The 18,208-nt window shown below is 66.1% G+C and overlaps 5 protein-coding genes across 7 annotated transcripts in view; 2 read left to right on the forward strand and 3 right to left on the reverse strand.

Moving 5' to 3' along the window:
• Positions 1,093 to 8,752, reverse strand: SEMA3G (semaphorin 3G). Of its 2 annotated transcripts, XM_021409872.1 has the most exons (17): positions 8,620 to 8,752; positions 6,455 to 6,615; positions 6,187 to 6,249; positions 4,827 to 4,946; positions 4,466 to 4,562; positions 4,251 to 4,367; positions 4,005 to 4,147; positions 3,668 to 3,782; positions 3,499 to 3,568; positions 3,244 to 3,388; positions 2,824 to 3,055; positions 2,661 to 2,752; positions 2,478 to 2,519; positions 2,207 to 2,364; positions 2,085 to 2,140; positions 1,873 to 2,012; positions 1,093 to 1,785 (listed from the first exon to the last, which is right to left on the reverse strand). In XM_021409872.1, exons 1-17 carry the CDS (start codon positions 8,705 to 8,707, stop codon positions 1,339 to 1,341), a joined length of 2,286 nt encoding a protein of 761 aa, XP_021265547.1. In that variant the 5' UTR covers positions 8,708 to 8,752; the 3' UTR covers positions 1,093 to 1,338. The 2 variants fall into 2 exon arrangements, with proteins under 2 accessions (XP_021265547.1, XP_021265546.1); XM_021409871.1 differs by having other exon boundaries at positions 1,873 to 2,140.
• On the reverse strand, positions 9,524 to 13,698 carry ACY1 (aminoacylase 1). Its single transcript, XM_021409884.1, has 15 exons — positions 13,650 to 13,698; positions 13,158 to 13,273; positions 12,851 to 12,915; positions 12,319 to 12,423; positions 12,155 to 12,249; positions 11,984 to 12,060; positions 11,673 to 11,762; positions 11,429 to 11,485; positions 11,272 to 11,345; positions 11,048 to 11,097; positions 10,699 to 10,843; positions 10,550 to 10,618; positions 10,390 to 10,469; positions 10,093 to 10,153; positions 9,524 to 10,022 (listed from the first exon to the last, which is right to left on the reverse strand). The coding sequence occupies exons 2-15, from the start codon at positions 13,264 to 13,266 to the stop codon at positions 9,858 to 9,860; spliced, it is 1,242 nt and encodes a 413-aa protein (XP_021265559.1). The 5' UTR covers positions 13,267 to 13,273; positions 13,650 to 13,698; the 3' UTR covers positions 9,524 to 9,857.
• ABHD14A (abhydrolase domain containing 14A) lies at positions 13,755 to 15,738 on the reverse strand. The gene is made up of 4 exons (XM_021409891.1): positions 15,170 to 15,738; positions 14,952 to 15,067; positions 14,591 to 14,826; positions 13,755 to 14,450 (listed from the first exon to the last, which is right to left on the reverse strand). The coding sequence occupies exons 1-4, from the start codon at positions 15,364 to 15,366 to the stop codon at positions 14,268 to 14,270; spliced, it is 732 nt and encodes a 243-aa protein (XP_021265566.1). The 5' UTR covers positions 15,367 to 15,738; the 3' UTR covers positions 13,755 to 14,267.
• Positions 15,950 to 16,969, forward strand: LOC110405019 (protein ABHD14B-like). The gene is made up of 3 exons (XM_021409892.1): positions 15,950 to 16,248; positions 16,320 to 16,561; positions 16,719 to 16,969. The coding sequence occupies exons 1-3, from the start codon at positions 16,044 to 16,046 to the stop codon at positions 16,899 to 16,901; spliced, it is 630 nt and encodes a 209-aa protein (XP_021265567.1). The 5' UTR covers positions 15,950 to 16,043; the 3' UTR covers positions 16,902 to 16,969.
• PCBP4 (poly(rC) binding protein 4) overlaps positions 17,124 to 18,208 on the forward strand; it is a 5,410-nt gene continuing 4,325 nt past the window's right edge. For both annotated transcript variants that reach the window (XM_021409886.1, XM_021409885.1), the window contains exon 1: positions 17,124 to 18,085. The gene's annotated coding sequence lies outside the window, so the exon portion shown is untranslated. The remainder of the gene's footprint in view (positions 18,086 to 18,208) is intronic.

Genomic DNA, 18,208 nt, shown 5'->3' on the forward strand with positions numbered 1-18,208 from the left:
TGTGGGGTAGGCCTGGGGCCTAGTGAGGGCTGAGGGCTCCGGGTGGGCTAGGCCCGGCCTCATTTTCCGTAGGAAACAGCTCAAAATAGGAGCAGGCCGGGCCCGTCCCAGAGCTTTGTTATCCGGCAGCGCCCACACAGGGCCCTGCAGTCTCCCCTGGGGCTCTGTGTGGGGCAGGGGTCCACCCCACAGCCCCTCACCAACGCTCTGTGGCAGCACAGGCCCCGCAGCCTCTGTCCCACCACTCAGGCTCACGTGGGGCAGGGCAGCGCTGCCATGGACTTTGCTTCCATCAAAGGCACCGCGCTGCGACCATTGTACTGCAGGGAGGAGCGGTGATCTCATGGCCCAGCCCTGGCTTTGTGCATGCTATTTTGGGGGTCAATTATTAGTATTTTCTTTCCCCTTCCTCTGCCTTCGAACAATGCTGGTCCCCGTGGGACCTCGGTTCACACCATTGTGTGGGGCCACACTGCTCTGGGAGCAGGAAGATCGTTATCAGCCCGGCTGAGAACTCCACCAGGCCCTCAGCACGGGGCCAGCAATGCCTGCATTGTGCCCTAGCTCTTTGGGGGCACTGCACATTCAGGAGCACTGCAGCTTGGCCCCCACCCCCAAAGCCCCCTGCTCGCTGCTGCCCTGGCACAGTTATGGCTCTGGCTTTGTTGCCTTCCCCCGAGCCTCTCCCATGTTTACGCAGGGATGGGTTTAACCTGTCTGAGGCTAATTGCCACCCTCTGACCCTGCCCAGCCCCAAAACGGTCTGTGCTTTCTCTCAAATGTGGTTGAAGTGGGGCTGAGGATGAGCCCACAAGCCCTTTCCAGGAACAGGAGCTGCAGCGCTGGCCCCATGCCTGCCTGAGAATTTCTTTTCCCTTTTCATACAAAGGCCACTCTGCTTCCCAGCACAAAGGCTGGGCTAGGGCCAGGGGCTGCACCATGAGAGCCCAATCCCACACTGCATGATGCTGGGACTCAGCCTGGGAGGCTTTTTCGCATGATTCTCAGCTTTCCCTACGAGGGCAGGTGTTGTGTTTCCTGGGCCCTGTGCTGGTGGCATGGAAGGAGTCTGGATCAAACCCCACAGGCAAGGAGGGGGCTGGTGCCACGCTCGGCCTCTTTATTTGTGGAGAAAGCCAGCAAGCTCCCCAGCGTCTCTGCCACTCCCGTGACCGTTACCCAGTGCCTGGCAGCCCCCAGCAAGAGTGAGGGGCCTGGTGCCATTGCGTCCCCCCAGCACCACCCATTTGGAGGGGGACAGGGCCTGCCCAGGAGCCAGCCCTGGGGACGGAAGGACCTCATGCAGCTGCAGGCCCGCCCAGGGACAGGTCCCCTGCCCTAAGTGGCTGCAGCTTGCCGGGGCACACGGATCCTCTCACCCTGTGGCTTGGCCACGCGCCCCTTCTTGCCCACATCCATGCCAGCCAGGGCGTGCTTGCCCTTGGCCATCTTGCCCTTGCGGTGGCTGCACCACAGGCGCAGGCACTGCTCCTCCACCCGCTGCCGGTCGGCTGAGCTGGCGAGGTGCAGGATGTCCTTGTACCAGGTTTTGGATGCAGGTGCTGCCAGCCAGGGCTCGGGACAGGGTGGGTGCCTGTCCTCCCGTTGCCGGGGTGTGGCACGGGCCAGTTGCTCGCCCCCAAGCACCTCCAGGGCTGTCTTGGCCACCGTCTGGGTAAAGCCATGCTCCAGCGTCTTGCAGTAGTAGACCCCAGCATCATGGCGGTGCAGCTGCCGGAAGAGCAGCCCTTGCTCCGTCTGCAGGACCCGCTCGTCTGTCTTTACCTGTTGGCCGTGGCTGTGAGCTCAGTCCCACGTCCCTTTGGCAGGGAGAAGGGAAGGAGCAGGGCACGGCGGGCGGTGGGGTCTCACCTCGTCCCTCTGCTCATCTGGGGGTCTCTGCACAAACCACTGCACGCTGGCCTGCGGGGAGCGGGGCACGCACTCCAGGAAAGCGCTGCTGCCCTCCACCCCGTACAGCTGCCGCTGGGGCACGCGGCCCCGCGGGGGCTCTGCGGGACGAGACCCCACGTCCGTCGTCTCCCCGCCGCGGGCGCGGCACCGCGCCCCGCGGCCCCACGCACCTTCGGAGCACAGCAGGTTGGGGTCCCCGTTGCGGACGTCCTGCCGGCGGGAGCGCCTGCGGAGAGGCGTGGGCTGCAGGGCGCGCTCCCGTCCCCGGGCGCGGGGTCCCGGCGCGACGTACCTCTTGGTGCTGGGCACGAAGCGGGTGCAGGCGGTGCCGTCCCAGGCACAGTACGGGTCCCTGGCCAGGCAGCACTCGGCACAGGCAGTGCCATAGCTCTTGCACTGGTGCAGCCGCACCTGGGCCACTCCCAGGCTGGCGCCCACATAAAGCTTTTGCTGGAGGACGGCACAATACGGCAATGGTGGCAGCTACCTCCCGATGGCAATGCTTGACCCCACCTCATGTAGCCCATCCTGGCCACCCACCCTGTCCCCAACCCTGGACTCACGCGCTTGACAGAGATCTCCATCTGAGTGATGGGCACCGGCACCTGCAGGGGGAACAGCAGATGTGAGGCTAGGCAAAGCCTCACCATGGGCAGCCCCAGGCCCCCACCTCCTGGTGCTCAACAGCTCAACAGCACAGTGCCATCCCTCCAGCCGTGCTCTCCATTCCCATGTGCATACTCCACCTTAAAAACCTGCAGCTCCTCCAGGATGACTTCCTCCGTCACAGCTGAGCTCTGCTTCTGCAGCACCACCACCTTCAGCACCGAGCCTGCATCTGGAGGAGGAGAATGGAGACATGACCTCACGCCATACCAGACATCCGCACGTGCTGCTCGCACCACATACCTGTCCCTAAGAAGAGGACGTCATGCTGCCCGTCCTCGGTGTCCACACGGTCCACCACGAGCTGCCGCAGGCGGTGCTGCAGGTCAGTCTTCACCAGCAGTGGGCGGTGGTGCCGTGGGCGCACGGCCTTGTACATGAGGGGGTGAGCGCGGGCAAAGTGCAGCACCTCATCGGGCAGCTCCTTGGTGCTGCTGTACGGCCGCCGGGGCTGGTTAGTGGTCTTGCTGGGACACTGCAGGGACAGGAAGGACCCCACTTGGCTCCGGCACACCCAGCCCCTCCATCACAACCTGGTCAGAGCCAGTTTGGGTCCCACCCCATCTTCCACTTTGGGATCGTCTCCACCTTAGCCATCCTGGGGATAGACACCCCACTGGGATTGGTCCCATCGCCCTCCGTGGGGCGGTAGGAACTGCTCACCACGCCCGGGCGCGGGTAGGGCACGCGGCCCTCGTAGGCTCCCCACTGGTGGAGGGGGCTGTCCCGGTGGGCAAAGGGCCCGTTGAAGACCTCACGGATGTCAGCCATGCGGTAGACACAGACGGCAGAGCCCTGAAAGATGTGGCTGGAAGGGGACAGTGACAGGTGGATCGGTGGAGGGCACGGGAGCTCTGAGATGTCTGTGCAGCCCAGGCTGGGGCTGATGTCCCCTCAGGCTGGGGCTGAGCCACTCACCTGACTGTGCTGAAGAGCGCGTAGATCTCCGGGCTCTTCCCATCCTTGGTTCTCAGCAAAAAGACATCCTCTGTGGAGGAGAAACCCGAGCCCTGGGGTTGACTGGTGGCCCGTGAGCCTCCCAAAGTCACAGAGCTGATGGGGTCCCCAGTCAGCCCACCTCCCTTACCCAGCTCGTCAAAGTGGGTGTCAATGCCGCCAGGACCCAGGACAGAGCACACCAGGCGGGCTTTGTTGAAGGTACTCCACTTGTTGACCAGCACCCTCTGGCCTCCAGCATCATTCTGTGGGGATGGAGAGTGTCAGGGCCACCGCTGTGACTGAACACTCGGACCCTCTGCACCCCTGGAAGCTTGGGAGCCTCCACCATCTGCAAAACCCAGGAATTTGCCACTGATTCAGAAAACCACCCCAGGCTTTAGGTCCCCAAAACCAGGCAATGAGTAGGCACAAGGGGAACATCTCTATGCCCTGCCGTGTCCAGCATGGTGCCACCAGCATCTCACCACGCAGACTCGTGCCACCCGGCTGACGATGGTGTACTCCTTGCTGTCTGCCTCCACCACCTTCTCCGTGAAGAAGAAATAGGCTTTGTCATCGTCCCGGTCATCGCTGTCTGGGATCAGGTAGGCAGCCACAAATTTGGGGTCTATGAGAGAGCGGAGAAATGGCGTGGCTGCCACCTCTGCAGCCCACGTAACAGCTGGAAATGAGCGAGGAAGACCAATGTGAGGGCACGGGATGGACAATACCATTGAGCAGGCGCTGGTCCACCTCAGTGCGCAGCGCGGCGCGGGTCCCGGTGCTGCGGAAGATGCCAGGATCACGGCCGAGGAAATCCGCAGTGAGGCCAGCATAGAGCTCCCCGCCTGGCAGAGACACCCTGAGTGCCACAGCCACCCCGAGCCATTGGGACCAGTCCCAGTCCCTGTGCCCAGCACCCCAGCAGACCCTGAGGGCAACTCACCGATGATGGTGCTGGCGAATGCACGGTCAGGCTCATGCGGGCACCTGCCACGGCCGCTCTCCATGCTGGTGGGGTCCAAGCTGAAGGTGTGCTGGGTCTGGGGGAAAGCAGGGCCATGATGGGGGCATACTGGAGGCTTGCCCAGGGCTCACACCAGGCTTTCAGGCTCCTCAGCCTGCCTATGGGACCCCTGGAGCCTGTGCTTTTTGGGACAACCTATCAGCAGGAGCTGAGTTTGTCAGGGGGTGGCAGATCCCTGGCTTCTGGCCAGGGCAAACACTGGCTCTGGAGTCCCCATGCAGCCTCATATCGCAGGAGGGAGGAGGATGGGGATGGGATGCTGCCTTGAGCAGGTCCCTACCTCGCCACGGTGCCCCACGTAGATGAAGGTGCAGACGGGGTGGCAGGCACCTGTCCCGCAGGCCAGCAGGTGCGTCCGGTTGTAGGGCTGCAGCAGGCGGACGTAGTTGGCACAGTCGGTCTGGGGACAGGCAGGGAAGGGGGAGGCTAGTGGGGATCATATATCAGGGCTGGGGCTGCTCTGGGTGGGCTCTGCCAGCTAAGAACCCCAGCCCACTGCAAAAGGAATGGGCTTTTGGCTGCTCCTTCCCCCATTTTGTCCGTGCTTGCACTTGGTGAAGGAGAGGAAACAAAGGGAGGAAATGTGGGAGACAGAGACCCATGGCAGCCCTTGGCTGCCTCCGGACACAGAGTGCCTGTGACAGCCCCTTGGTTACCTCCAGGCCCTGCCAGCAGGTACTGTCCCCTTCCCTGGGGACCAGGAGGGATGAGGTCCCTGGGGACAACATCCTTCTCCCCAGCAATGGAGAAATCATCCTTTCCACCACAGCCATATCCCTCGTGCCCTCCAGTTGGGTGCACATCCCATTCTCTCCCAAACCTGCCCGCGTTATGGGACGGGCTATGGGGCTGACCAGTGTGCAGGGGAGGATTGCTCCATCCCCACCGTTCTCAGGCACAGTCTCTCCGTGCTCAGCCTCTCCCAGTCCTGCCCACCCTGCTCCATCATCAAGAGGCCCCATGTCTGCTGGGAGCCTGCTCCTGAGCTGCCCCCAGCCTCCCTGCTGTTTATTTTCCCTTTGCAAAGAGCCTCCGAAATAACGAGTTAAAAAAATACGCGTAGGAAAAAAAAAAAAAGAGGGAAAACCGAGGCTGTCCCAGCTTGGATCTGTCAGGGCTTGGAAAATAAACACACCGAGCAGGACGGGCACTGCCGGGAAGGGTTTGTGTGGGGTGGGGGAGCCTGGTGCCTATGGCCACCCCCACACCATCCTCCAGTTTCAGGTCACGACAGGGAGGATGCGAAGTAATTGCAGAGAGGGGAATGGGGTCACTAAGCCAGATCAGGCTGCACATTTCCCACACAGGGGGGTAAGAGGGACAGCCAGTTCACCCCGCAGTGTGGCTCACACCCCTCCATCACCACCCTGCTGAGACCACGCGCAGCTCTGTGCACAGATGCTCTGCCACGCAGGGCTGCAGGGAAGCTCCCAGCCCATGGATTTTGGCTCTCTGAGCTCAGGTTCCCCACCCCATCTGCTCCTGCACGTTTGGTGCATCCACATCCAAGCTGCCCTGGCCCCCTAGATGGGATTTGCAGAGCCCAGTGCTCCGTCACCAGCTCCCTGCCTCAGTTTCCCCCATGCCTGCAGCAGTCCCGCAGACCCACGTCCTAGCTGTAACCAGCTGCAGAGACTCACTGCTGGGTCCTTCCCCTTCCGAAAACACTCCTCCGTCTGTCCGGGCAGCGGCGGCCAGTAGATCTGGAACACAAAGGTCCTTTAGGAGCAGGAGGTGGGGACAGCGGGCACGGTCACCCTTGTGACCCTCATCCCTGGGCTGCTGGGACAAGCTCGGGAACCACCACCCCCCGGCAGCTAATTGCTTTGGGATGCCTTTTGGAGTCCTCGCAGCAGGGTGGCTTCACCAGGCACAGGGTGGTCGCGGTGCCCGCAGGACCCGGCTCACCTCCTTGGTGTCGGCACCGGCCCTGTCCAGGCGCAGGGAGTAGAGCACATCCTTGCCCCCAATGAAGAGCCGGTCACGGTACTCGTCCAAGTAGAGGGAGCGGAAGCCCAGGAAGCCCCGGTGGCCAAAGAAAAGGACGGAGCGGTTCGTACCCAGGAGCTCTGCGAGGCAGGGAGAGCAGCATCAGCGGGAGCCATGCTGGCCCCGAAACCCCATGGGATGCTGCAGGAGGGGGGGCACCCAGGGGGTGCTGGAGCCAAGGGGCATCGTGGCACGGAAAAATGGAGAGGGTCGATGTGACATAGTGCTGAGATGTCCCAGGGCATGGGGCATGTTGGGGAGGAGCAGTCACAGCATGGGCAACAAGGGAGGCCGAGGTGATGAGGAAGTGACTTTGGGGTGCCGAGGAGGGAAGTGGGGGCTCGGTAAGGTGGAGCACTGGGTACCAAACGCCTCGGCTCCTTGGCACCCCCAGCCTGAGGAACGGAGGGCAGGAAGGGAGGGTTCAGCTTCACTGAGCCTCAAAACTGCGGCGCTGACCCCAGGCCTGGCCCCTGAGCGGAGGAGGAGGAGGACAAAGGACCATTGATGGGCACAGCCATCCCCAGACGTGCCCAGGGGGCTGCCAGCTGCTGTGTCCCCATCTCCAGCCAGGGCGTCCCCAGCACGGCCCAGGGTCTGTCCCCAGGAGGGGGAGGGGCAGTGGGGCCAGCAGCCCCGCACACCCAGCTCTGAGACCCCCTGCCCCGCTCCCTGGAGCACCCTAGCCCCAGGCACCCTCCCAGCCCCCCAGCCTCTCCCACTTCCCTGGTTCAAACCCAAGAACACACCGTCGTCTCCTTCTGTTCTTGCCCAGCAATAATATTTTCCCAGCTCAGAATAACATTGGCAAAGCCGTCGGGCTGCTTACATTGTTTCAAGCGTGGATTTCCCTTCTCCCCAACCCTAGTCGATTCTTCTCACGCCTCATGTTACACCGGCGCCGCATGCCCTCTCCCCAGGGACTGTCACCCACCCGGGGGTCCCCATGGGGAGGGAGACCACCGAGGGGACAGCAGGAGCTGGGGGCACAATGCCCTGGGATGCACAGCGGGGATGCGCCCTGCTGCAAGCACGGTCCCCGCTGCTGGGAGCCAGAGCGGGTGGCAAAGGGTGGGATGGGGTGGCAGGGTGAGGCAGGGACACGGCCACCCCAGCTGTGCCACCGCAGGAGGTGACATCCCCTCTGCCCCTCTCACTGCCCCGAGAGCGGCTCCCGAGAGTGGAGCCACGCTAAGTGAGAGCAGGCTTTGGCTTCGCTCGGTTTTCATTTTCGAGGCAGTTCAGAGGCTCCTAATGGTTTTAATTGAAATGTTCGTTCGTTTCGTGGGAAATTTCAGCTTCTGTTTCCAATTTGGAAGAGGAACAGAGTAATCAGCTTAAGAAGGAAAAGGAAAAAAAAAAACAAAACTGCTTCAAAAGGTTCCCTGTGCCCTGGGGTGCTGGGCACCCGCCCGGCACCGCAAGCCCTCGTGGGACCAACGTGATGCCAGAGCCCATCAGGCAGCAAAGCAGCACCCAAACCCCACGCCCGGCTCTGCCAGGGACCCCAGAACCTCCCAGTCACAGCCCAAAGCCGTAGGATCCCGCCGTGGGCACCTGTCCCCCCCGGGGCGAGCAGCCCCGCCGTGCCTCAGTTTCCCCCTCCCAACAGTTGCCTTATGCCGGTGGGATTGGTTTATTTTTTAGAGCGGTTCGTGGCTTTTATGCAACGCGGGGCAGGTCCGGGCGCTCCGGAGCCGCGCTCGGCTGTCAGGTTGGGCTGAAATCGGCGCCTGCGTTCGGCTGCGGAGCCAGGAGCTGGGGCAGGAGCGCGGGTCGAGATTAAATTAAGACAGAGCGCAGCGCCCTCGTGGCAGCCCCCGCGGGTGGGCGCTCCCGTGGGATGCCCTCACTGCGCTCCCAGCGCCGCGCCTCGGTTTCCCCACTCGGCACTGGGAACGAGGGCTGCTGCCCTCCAGCCCCACTCCTCCCCATCCGCCTCCCCCTGCAACTCCGTTCCACAGCCCCAAGCCCACCCAGGACTCCCATCCCCGGAGCCGCACCGAGGTGCGATCCCCACCTCATCATCATCCACTCCCTCCCCCCCCCAGAATCCCGACCCTTTTGCCCCCGGCCCGGCTCACCGCTGTAGGGCAGGCGGAGCCGGGGCGGGCTGCTCCCCGCGGCCAGCAGCGCGCCCCACAGCCAGCCCAGCGCTGCCGCCGCCCGCATCCTCCTCCCGGGGCCGCCGCTCCCGGGGCCGCCGCTTTTATGGGGCCGCGCTCCGCCCCGGCCCGCCCCGGCCCCCGCCCCGGGAACCGCGTCCTGAGGAGTCCCGGGGGCTGCGTCCCACGGGAGGGATGCGCAGGTCCCCAGTCTCCGGCCCCCAAAGTTATAGGGAGCGACCGCAGGGTCCTCCCCCCAGCCAAGAGGATGGGGAGTAGGGAGGATCCCCCAAGGATGGTGTTCTGCAAGAGCATGGTGCTCGGCGGGAGTCCACAGGCCCCACACAAGCCGGGGATGCGGTGGGGATGTGGGGAGCAGGACCACGGGCTGCTGCACCGCGGTGGCCATGGGGACAAAGCAGCCAGCGACACGGGGTGGGCGATGCACCGTGCCCCCCAAGCTCTGGCACGGCTCCTTGCGGTGCGTGGGAACCCCGTGCCGCCCGCAGAGCTCTGCCGGTCCCAACCTGCACCAAAGTGCCCTGGTGGGGCTCGCCGAGCCCCGGGCCCAGCTCCCAGGGGAGGGCACAGCGTCTGGAGTGGATGTGGCACCCTCGGGTGCTGGGCAGAGCACGGCTGGGGGTGGGAGCGGGGAGCGGGTCCAAGCCCTCGGGCACTTCTGGCACGTAAGCACGGGTTCCTGCCGGGGCTTGCACATCGCTGACAGCCCTGGGGTCTGGCAGAGCCACCCTGGGAAGATCCCATAGGAGGGAGTGGGATTAACCTCAGTGCCTGCCCCCGGTGCCCCAGGCTGAGCAGGATCCTGCCTGGGCAGCACTCTGCTGGTGCAGCCCCTTCTCTGTCCCCAAGAGAACAGAACACCTCGAGGCCACGGCAGGCACGCAGACCTGCTCCTGGCCTTGCTTACCAGGAAGGTTTATTGAGTGAATGTGTACGGTGGGGATAGAGGAGCATCAGCCGGGAGGCATGGCCCCAGCACCCCTGGAAGTGGTCAGGGACACGGGACAAGCCGTGGGCACGCAGCCTGGATGGCTGCAGTGGCACCAGTGGCACAGGGCACACCAGGCTCCGCCGGCACGCGGTCCCCAGGGTGGCACAGCCAGGTCACGTGTCACCATCAGGCCAGCCCGCAGCACAGCCACAGCAGAGGGGCACGTAGAGACGTGGCACGATGCCCCCTGTCCCCTCCCAAAGGCTCAGCCCTCGGCAGGCAGGGGGGGCACAGAGGCCAGGGCTGGCAGGAGGCGGGCGTAGATGTCAATGCCCCGCAGGAAGACATCCTCGTTGAGGAACTCATTGTGGTCGTGGAGCAGCACCGGGGTGCGGTTCATGGGCGAGAAGCCGAGGGCCGGGTGCCCTGCCTGCGGACAGGGGGGCACGGTGAGCCCAGAGCGGGCAGCGGGGCCATGGGTGGGCTGGGGCAGCACTCACCGCCCGGATGTAGCGGCTGTCAGTGGCAGCTGGGAAGATCTCCAGCTTGAAAGGCAGCTTCCTGCAGGGCAAGCCATGGCATCAGTGTGGCACGGGGAGAGCCAGGGCCCCTGCCACCCAGAACCAGCCAAGGGCCCTAAGCCATGGCTGGATGGTCAGTCCTATTCTTTCTGACACAACGGAGTTTGGCGAGGTGCTGACGTGGCACAGGGCACCTCTCCCAAGCTGCCATGTCCCCAGGGTACACAAGGACCAGGGGGCACACCCCGGGTGCCACCATCCCACGGCACTACTCACATGTCCCTGCAGACCCCGCTGAAGGCTTTCCACCACGGGTCAGACTCCTCCGTGGAGGTGATGTGCTGGTCCATGCATTTCTGAGCGACGGAGGCAGCGGGTGGGCACGCTGCAGGGGACGAGCAGCACAGCGTGCTGAGCCCCCCCCACAGCCCCTCACCTGGTGAAACTCATAAGTGACACCGTCCCCAGCCTCCCGGCACCACGCAGCCACCTGCTCCTCGAAGGCCTGCGGCAGGCAGCAGAAGAGGGTGTAAGCAGGGGCACCCCCAGCCCGCTCCCCCCGCACGGGGCCGGCACCGTGCCCACCTTCAGGTCCACAGTGGGCGGGATGCGGACGTCAAAGCCGGCGGCCATCTCAGAGGGCACCACATTGAAGGAGACTCCCCCCTCCAGCATGGTCATGTTGAGCGAGGTGACATCCCCCAGGGTCAGGCTTGAGTTGGACTTAAGCCTTGGGGGACGCAGGGGACAGTCACCCTCTGTCCCAGAGGAGGAGGGGAAGCGCTCTCTGCCTCCACCCCCATGCAGGTGAACTGAGGCATGGGGACGCGGTGCCGGATCAGAGCCTCGCTTGGGACCCCCTGGATGCCAAGGGAGGGCAGGGCCCCTCCAAGGACCACAGTGAGCCCAACGCAGCTCCCCAGCCATGTCTTACCTCTGCTTCTCACTCTCCCTGAAGGCCAGGAAGGAGGTGATCACTTTGTGCTGGGGAAGCGACACATGATGTAAGCACCCCAGAACCACCTGGACAGGGGGTACCGTACCCCACGCAGCCCCTCTCCCCATGCACCTCGTCCCCAAGAGAAGCTCCCAGCCACAAGCCCAGTGCCCATCGCAGCGGGCTCCCAGCAGGGCATGCCACCGTCCCCGTTCCCTTACCAACTTCTCGGCCGCGGTGTTAGTGACGAAGCGGGACCCATGCCCAGGGCTGCCCGTGCACTTCACCTTGATCCCTGAGGGAGAGGCATTGAGCTGCCCAGCACCCCAGTGCCCAGAAGATCAAGGGACACGGGATGGTGGGCACGCCATTACTCACACCAAGGGCCCTTCTCGCCATAGAAGATGCTGTAGGTGTCAGATGGGCTGGCCAAGCCTGTGGTGGACACAGCAAAGATGTGTCCCCATGTGCTGCTCAGCCCTGGTGCACTGCGGGGTCAGGGGCTGGGATGCCCAAGGGGACACCAGGAGCCCTGCTGGGTGCCCCTGCCTTGGGGGCGATGCCAGTGTGCACGATGCCATGAGGTCCCGCTGGGTCCTGGCACAGCCATGCCTCCACTCACCTTCATCCAGGGCAAAGCCCACGTTGAGCGCTTTGAACTCCGGGCGCCGCACGAACATCTCCATGCCCTTGTGTCCACCTATCTCCTCATCTGTGGGGAGAAAACTGGCACAGGTGAAGGCATCCTCCACCCTACCACCATGCTTTCACGCCAGCCCGGTACCGTTGGCTGTCCCCAGACCTGCACAGCCCTTCATCCTAGAGCTAGTGGAACCCAAAACTTGGACAGGCTGGCAGGGATGTCCCACGGCCAGGATGCGGGGAGCCACACAGCGTCACCCAGCCCACCCTGCTCCCCAGGAGGGCACTCACCAGGCACAAAGGTCAGGTGGATGGTGCGGGCAAAGCTCTTCCCCTCTGCCTTCAGCCTTCGGATGGCCTCAAGGTACCTGCAGGTGATGTGAAGAGGCCGTTTGAGGGGGCTGGGTGCAGGGAGCGGGGCTGGTACCCCCGAACCACCCCACGCACCAAGCCCCCACTCACTGGATGGAGACGCACTTCATGTCCTGGGCACCCCGGGCGTAGATGTTGCCCTGGGAATCCTTAACAGCCTCGAAGGGCGGGTAGGTCCAGTGCTCCTGCGGGAACATCGGCTGTGACCCCGTGTCACGTAGCTACCCCTGTACTCAGCCCCTCCGGCCCCGTACCTCAAAAACCGGCACAACGTCGGTGTGGGAGTTGAGCAGGATGGAGCGCAGGCGGGGGTTTGTGCCCGGCCAGGTGAGGACCAGCACCACGCGGCCCTGGCACACCTGTGAGCAAAGGCTGCGTGTCACCGGGGTGGGACAGCGGGACACAGGGGGTGGGACAGGCTCATTCCCTCGCCACGGCCGCTGGGCAGCCCCAAGCCCCCGGATGCGATTCAGAGAAAGTAAAACGGAGACCCTAACCCCTGGGTGTCCCCTGTGCCAGCCGCTGTCCCTTCCCGGCCGGGCACAGGGGACATCTGCAGCCAGCGTCACCCTGCCTGGTCCCTGGCTAATCATAGCACAGCCAGCCGCAAAGGTCAGAGGGACAGGGCCAGCGCAGGCTGCGTGGGGAGCTTACGGCAGCGCCTGGGTCAGCAGGGCGTTAGGGCAGCAGCAGGCACCTCCTGCCACCCGTGGGGCGTGGGGGGGGGACACGTCCCCCACCCGTGCTGAGATGGGACGGGAGCAGCTCTGGGACTGCCCCACTCACCTCCACTTTCTGGCACGCCAAGCCCAAGTCGACGCCGACACGCTCCAAAAACTGGATGGCCGCATCTGGGGGTGAGAAAAGATGGACGAGGGGATGAGTTCAGGGCAAAGCAAAGGCGGCCTTGCCCAAAGCACGGCACCGGTGGGGATAAGGCGCTGCAGCGTTCCCTGCACCGGGACCGCAACAGCCGTGGCCTCGAGGATCAGGCACGTGGGTCCAAAGAGCGATGCAAAGAGCGGAGCGGGGCAAGGAGCCGCGCTGCCAGCCCCGAGCCCTGCGTGCCCCCCCGCCACGTCCCTGTCCTCACCGTAGTCAGGCTTGGGGTGCACGGTGTCGATCCTCAGGTACTCGCGGAAAAGTGTCACCGAGGGGTTCTCCGAGGCCCCCGCGCTCTTCCCTTGCTTGCCGGGTGCCATTCCCGGACTGCAGAGCCGAGGGGGAAGAGCGGGTGACGGTTAACCGCCCCTTCCCCCCGCCCCTCCGAAGCAGGACAGGGCAAAGTTCGGCCCCTGGAAGGAACGGGGCTGCGGGGTGGGGGCGGAGGGGCCGCGGGGTGCAGCGGGAGCTGCAGGAGGGAGGCGGGGGTGCGCGTGCACACGGGGGTGCAGGAGCGAGGGAAGCACCGCGGGATGGCGGGGTGCGGGGCACGAGGAGCGCACGCTCCCACGGTTGGGGTGCGGGGAACCCGGGGTGCACGGTCCCGTAAGCGGGGTGCGGGCAGGGGCTGGTAGGTTCGGGGCTGCCCCCCGCGCGACGCCGCCCGCTCCCGGCCCCGAACCCCCGCTGCTCCCGGCCCTACCTCCGCGCCGCCGCCGCTGTCGGCCCGCACCCGCTCCGCCCCCCCCGGCCCCGCTCCGCCCCGCTCCACTCCGCTCCGCCCCGAGGCGCTTGGGGACACGGCAAAGACCGGAGCACGATGTGTTTATTGGCCACGGGACAGGCGGCGCGCGGCTCCTTCCTTCCAGCTCGCGGCCCTCCCCCCCGCCAGCACCACCGCAGCGTGCCCAGAGCCCTGGCAGCGGGGGGCTGCCCTGCCAGAACGTCCTGCTGAAACTCAGAGAAGCGACCAGAGGGCGGCGGGCAGGAACGGGCCCCCCAGGGCAGCGGGCACAGCCCCAAGCTGCCGGAGCTCAAGGAGCGTTTGAACCGTTGCTCTCAGACTCAGTGTTTGCGTGGTCCTGTGTGTAGCCAGCGGTCGGACTCGGTGATCCCTGTGCACCTCTTCCAACTCGGGATATTCCATGATTTCACAGTTCTAGGAACGTGGAACCTCCCGGCCCCAGCCATAGGAGGGAGAGGCGATGCTGCAGGAGGGCACTGCTGGAGAATCACCCCCAGCCTCGCGCTGCCTCCCCACCTCCCAGCATGGCACAGGCACACAGACGTGGCCCCGCTGCTCAGTGCGGCAGCACCCAGCTCACTGCAGCTGGCCCAGGAAGCCCAGCAGGGCCCGGTGGAAGTCTTCTGGCTTGTCCATGTAGCAGGCGTGGCCGGCGCCGGGCAGCACAACCACGCGGTGCCTGGGGAGGTGCTGGAGGCTCTGCAGGGCCTGCTGGCCCAGGCCAGTGTCACGGTCACCGTACAGGATCAAGGTGGGCGTCTGAAAAAGAGGAGAGAAAGGATATGGGGGAGAGGGGATGTCAACCCCAGCCCAACCATCAGCGCTGTAAAGCTGCAGGAGGGCAGAGCCCAGAGCTGGGAGCACAGCTCCTGGCACCCTCCCGGCCCCCACGGCCTCACCTGGACCTGTTGGTACTGCGCGGCGGTGTATTCCCGCGTGCCCACGGGCGCGATGGGCACGAAGCCGGCCAGCTGCTCACCGTGTGCCAGGAGGAAGGGCAGGGCGAAGCGGCCGCTCATGGACGGGCTGACGAGGACCGGCTTCCGCAGGCCCAGCTGCCGCACGACGCGCTGCAGGAAGGCCGCCCGACCCCGCTGCGTGGCCACCGTCCCCGCGGGGGGCGAGTCCCCATAGCCTGGGGGGGGGACAGAGGATGCGGGGCTGTGGTGCAGCAGGACGGCCCCGTGAGCCCTTTGGGGCGGGCGGGTGCCAGCCCAGGGGGCCTGCGGCACGGATCGCCCCCGGCACCCTCGGTCCTACCGGGCAGATCGACGGCGACAGCGCGGTGTCCTTCGGCGGCGAGCAGCGCCAGCGTGCCCAGGGCCTGCCACGTGCCGGAGGTGAAGGCCTGGCCGTGCAGCAGCAGCACGTCGGGCCTGTGGGGGACACGAGGGCTCGGCACGGCGCGGGGCCACCGAGCCACCCGCTGCGGGCCAGCGACAGCCCGGCGGGACACGGGGAGCCGCGGGCCGACCCACCTGCTGGGCGCGAGGAACCGCGGCCCGGCGGCCTCCCTGTAGGCGACGGCGGGGTCACCCAGCACCACTCCCGCCCGCACCGTGGCGTTGGCCGGGCCTCGGGCCGGAGCATGGCGGCGGGCGGCGGGCAGCAGCAGGAGCAGGCCACAGGCCAGCAGCGCGCCGACGGCCAGCAGCGCCGGGCGGCCGCGGGGCATGGCTGCGGCCCGCGGGCATGCGAGGGCCGGGAGCGTCGGGCTGCCGCCCCGCAGACAGCGTAACCCGGCCCCGTTCGGCTGCGCTCGGCTCGGCGGGGCTCGGCAAGGTTCGGCTGAGCTCGGCAGCGCTCGGCAAGGTTCGGCTGCGTTCGGCTCGGCTCGCGTTTAATCGCCATAAACACGCGCGTTCCTCAGGCGATCGTCACGAACCACGCCAAGTAAAAGCATCCCCCTCCCCGAAATCGACACCACGTCCTTTTGGCGGTGTGGCGGGGGCACTCCGCCCCGCGTCCCTCCGCATACTACAAGAGCTCGGAGGGCTCCGGTAGGGCTCGGGGGGGGTCGGGGGGGCCTCAGTTAGGATTCGGCAGGGCTCGGCAGGGTTCGGGTAGGACTCGGGCAGGGCTCGGCTCGGCTCGGCTCGGGCAGGGCTCAGCTCGGGCAGGGCTCGGCTGAGCTCGGGCAGGACTCGGCTCAGCTCGGGTAGGGCTCGGCTCAGCTCGGGTAGGGCTCGTCAGGGCTCGGCTCAGCTCGGGCAGCGCTCGGCAGGGTTCGGTTCCACCCGCCCGCTCTCGGCCGTGCCCGCCAGGCGGCGCCGCCGCTCCCTCCGCCCCCCGCGGCCTTCGGACCCGGGCGGTGCCCCGCGGCCGGGGCCGGGCTCGGAGCGGAACCGAGCCATGGCCGGCGCGCAGCTCACCGAGGGCGCCGTGACGGTGGAGGGGCAGAGCCTCTTCTACCGGGAGGCCCGCCCGCAGCAGGCCCCGCGGCTGAACGTGCTGCTGCTGCACGGCATCCGCTTCTCCTCGGACACCTGGCTGCAGCTGCGCACGCTGGCCCTGCTGGCTGACGCCGGTCACCGGGCCGTGGCCATCGACCTGCCCGGTAAGGCGCGGCCGAGGGCACGTGGTGACGGCCCGGTGGCGGCCGTGTGACACGACAACCCTCGCACTCAGGGCTGGGCCGCTCAAAGGATGCTGCGGCCCCCGCGCCCGTGGGGCAGCCGGCACCGGGGGCCTTCCTGAAGGCTGTGGTGGAGGCGCTGGGCCTGGCCCCGGCCGTGGTGGTCAGCCCGTCGCTCAGCGGCATGTACTCGCTGCCCTTCCTCTTCCAGCACGGGCACCTGCTGAAGGCCTACGTGCCCGTGGCGCCCATCTGCACGGAGAAGTTTGAGGCCGAGCAGTACGCCCGCGTCGAGGTAAGGGGGTTTGGGTGGGAGCATCTTCCCTTCCCGGCTCCCATCTCTCCTCTGGGAGGTGGGGAACGGGGAGGAGAGGTGCTCCTGCGAGATGTATAATGCTGCGCCGGGCGTAAGGGACAGCGAGCGTCGCCGCAGCCTGTGTTCCTCTCCGCAGACACCCACCCTGATCGTCTACGGGGACCAGGACGCCGATCTGGGCCAGGCCAGCCTCAGCAACCTGCGGCACTTGGCCCGCCACCAGGTGCTGGTGCTGCAGGGCGCCGGGCACGCCTGCTACCTGGACAAGCCCGAGGAGTGGCACCGTGGGCTGCTGGCCTTCCTGCAGCAGTTGGAGTGAGCGGAGTGGGGGATGGCCCTCCTTGGCACCGCCGCTTCGTCGGGACCAAATAAAACCCTGAGATGCGCTGCCGCCCTCCTGCTTTGTTCCCTCCTCGCCATGGCACGTGCAGCGGGTGACGGCCACCCTCCTCCCGGCCTCGTCCTCATCCTCCTCTCCTGCTTTGTTCCCTCCTCACTGTCTCACGCACATTGGTTGACAACGGCCCTCCTCCCGGCCTCGTCCTCATCCTCCTCTTCCTCTTCCCACCCCTCCGGCCGCACGCCCACTCCTAGGTTAATCCGCAGGGGCTTAAAAGGTGACTGCCATCCCCAGCCGTCCCCTGCCTGCACTGGCAGCCAGCATGTCCCGAGCACCCGGCGGATTTATGGTCACCAACAGATGGGGGGGAGGGGAGGCAGGGAGGCCAGACAGACAGACAACTGGCTGGACAGACGGAGCGCCGCACCGTGCCCACCACCTGCCTTTCCCCACTTGGTGCTGCTGAGCCGGCCCTGGGGATGCAGATGGAGCCGGCAGCGGGGTGCCACCCCCCCCGTGCTCCCCCTCCAAGCCTGCCTGGGCTTTAGCCGCTTACGCCGGGGCCTATGAGGATTTAGCGGGGGAGGCACGCGGGCGGCGGGGGGGGTGACACTGGCAGAGTGTCGGCGTGTGACGGGGGGCACGGAGGGGGGCAGGGGCCTGCTGGCATCGGAGGGTCTGGCACGGGGGGTGCTCAGCACTTCGCAGCATCCATCTGCTGCTCTGGCAGCCCCAAGGGTGCCCACCCTCAGCAGCACCCCTGGGTGCCGCCGTCCCGGCGCTGCCCGCCCGGTGCCCTTGAGCCCTTGAGCCCTGCCAGCTGATCGGCTTCCAGGAACAAAAAAAAAAAAAAAAAAAAAAGCAATTACAAAGAGGGGCGATGTGCGAGCCAAGTGTGGGGGGGGGGACAGGAATGTCCCCAGCGGTGGCAGATGGCCTTACCCAGGGTGCATTGTTCCTTTTAGTGTCTCTTATCCGCTGTAATAGGATCCCGGAGGGAGGGCTGTGGGAGAGGGGAAGAGCGAGGGGGGCCCCAGCGGGCCGGGGTGGGGGCCGGGGCTGCCAGCCTGGCCCGCGCCCGTCAAGCGGCTCATTGTTCGCGGCCCGGGTGGCACGGGGCGGCCCCGGCGGCATGCGGCACTGAGCGGCGGCGGTGCGGAGAGGTACCGGGCTGCGAGCGGGGCGGGAGGGGGGAGCGGAAAAACTTTCCTTCTGGGCGATGGGGGTGGCCGCGCTCGCCCCTCGCCACCTCCCGCTGCCAACCGGCACCCAGCCCTTGTCCCCAC

The sequence above is a fragment of the Numida meleagris genome, chromosome 11, assembly GCF_002078875.1.
Source record: "Numida meleagris isolate 19003 breed g44 Domestic line chromosome 11, NumMel1.0, whole genome shotgun sequence".
In the NCBI taxonomy this organism is placed as follows: Eukaryota; Metazoa; Chordata; class Aves; order Galliformes; family Numididae; genus Numida; species Numida meleagris.

Excerpts from the sequence above, each read along its gene's own strand:
- SEMA3G (XM_021409871.1), bottom strand. The coding sequence starts at position 8,707 with ATGCGGGCGGCGGCAGCGCTGGGCTGGCTGTGGGGCGCGCTGCTGGCC. Across the intron at positions 6,616-8,619 it reads GCTCCGCCTGCCCTACAGCG|AGCTCCTGGGTACGAACCGC; the intron begins GTGAGCCGGGCC and ends CCTGCCTCGCAG. Across the intron at positions 4,148-4,250 it reads GGACCAGCGCCTGCTCAATG|ACCCCAAATTTGTGGCTGCC; the intron begins GTATTGTCCATC and ends GCTCTCTCATAG.
- ACY1 (XM_021409884.1), bottom strand. The coding sequence starts at position 13,266 with ATGGCACCCGGCAAGCAAGGGAAGAGCGCGGGGGCCTCGGAGAACCCC. Across the intron at positions 11,486-11,672 it reads GGGCTTTGCCCTGGATGAAG|GCTTGGCCAGCCCATCTGAC; the intron begins GTGAGTGGAGGC and ends TGTCCACCACAG. Across the intron at positions 11,346-11,428 it reads TGGCGAGAAGGGCCCTTGGT|GGATCAAGGTGAAGTGCACG; the intron begins GTGAGTAATGGC and ends CCTCTCCCTCAG.
- LOC110405019 (XM_021409892.1), top strand. The coding sequence starts at position 16,044 with ATGGCCGGCGCGCAGCTCACCGAGGGCGCCGTGACGGTGGAGGGGCAG. Across the intron at positions 16,249-16,319 it reads CGTGGCCATCGACCTGCCCG|GGCTGGGCCGCTCAAAGGAT; the intron begins GTAAGGCGCGGC and ends CCTCGCACTCAG. Across the intron at positions 16,562-16,718 it reads AGCAGTACGCCCGCGTCGAG|ACACCCACCCTGATCGTCTA; the intron begins GTAAGGGGGTTT and ends TCCTCTCCGCAG.
- ABHD14A (XM_021409891.1), bottom strand. The coding sequence starts at position 15,366 with ATGCCCCGCGGCCGCCCGGCGCTGCTGGCCGTCGGCGCGCTGCTGGCC. Across the intron at positions 15,068-15,169 it reads CGGTTCCTCGCGCCCAGCAG|GCCCGACGTGCTGCTGCTGC; the intron begins GTGGGTCGGCCC and ends TGTCCCCCACAG. Across the intron at positions 14,827-14,951 it reads TGTCGCCGTCGATCTGCCCG|GCTATGGGGACTCGCCCCCC; the intron begins GTAGGACCGAGG and ends TCCCCCCCCCAG.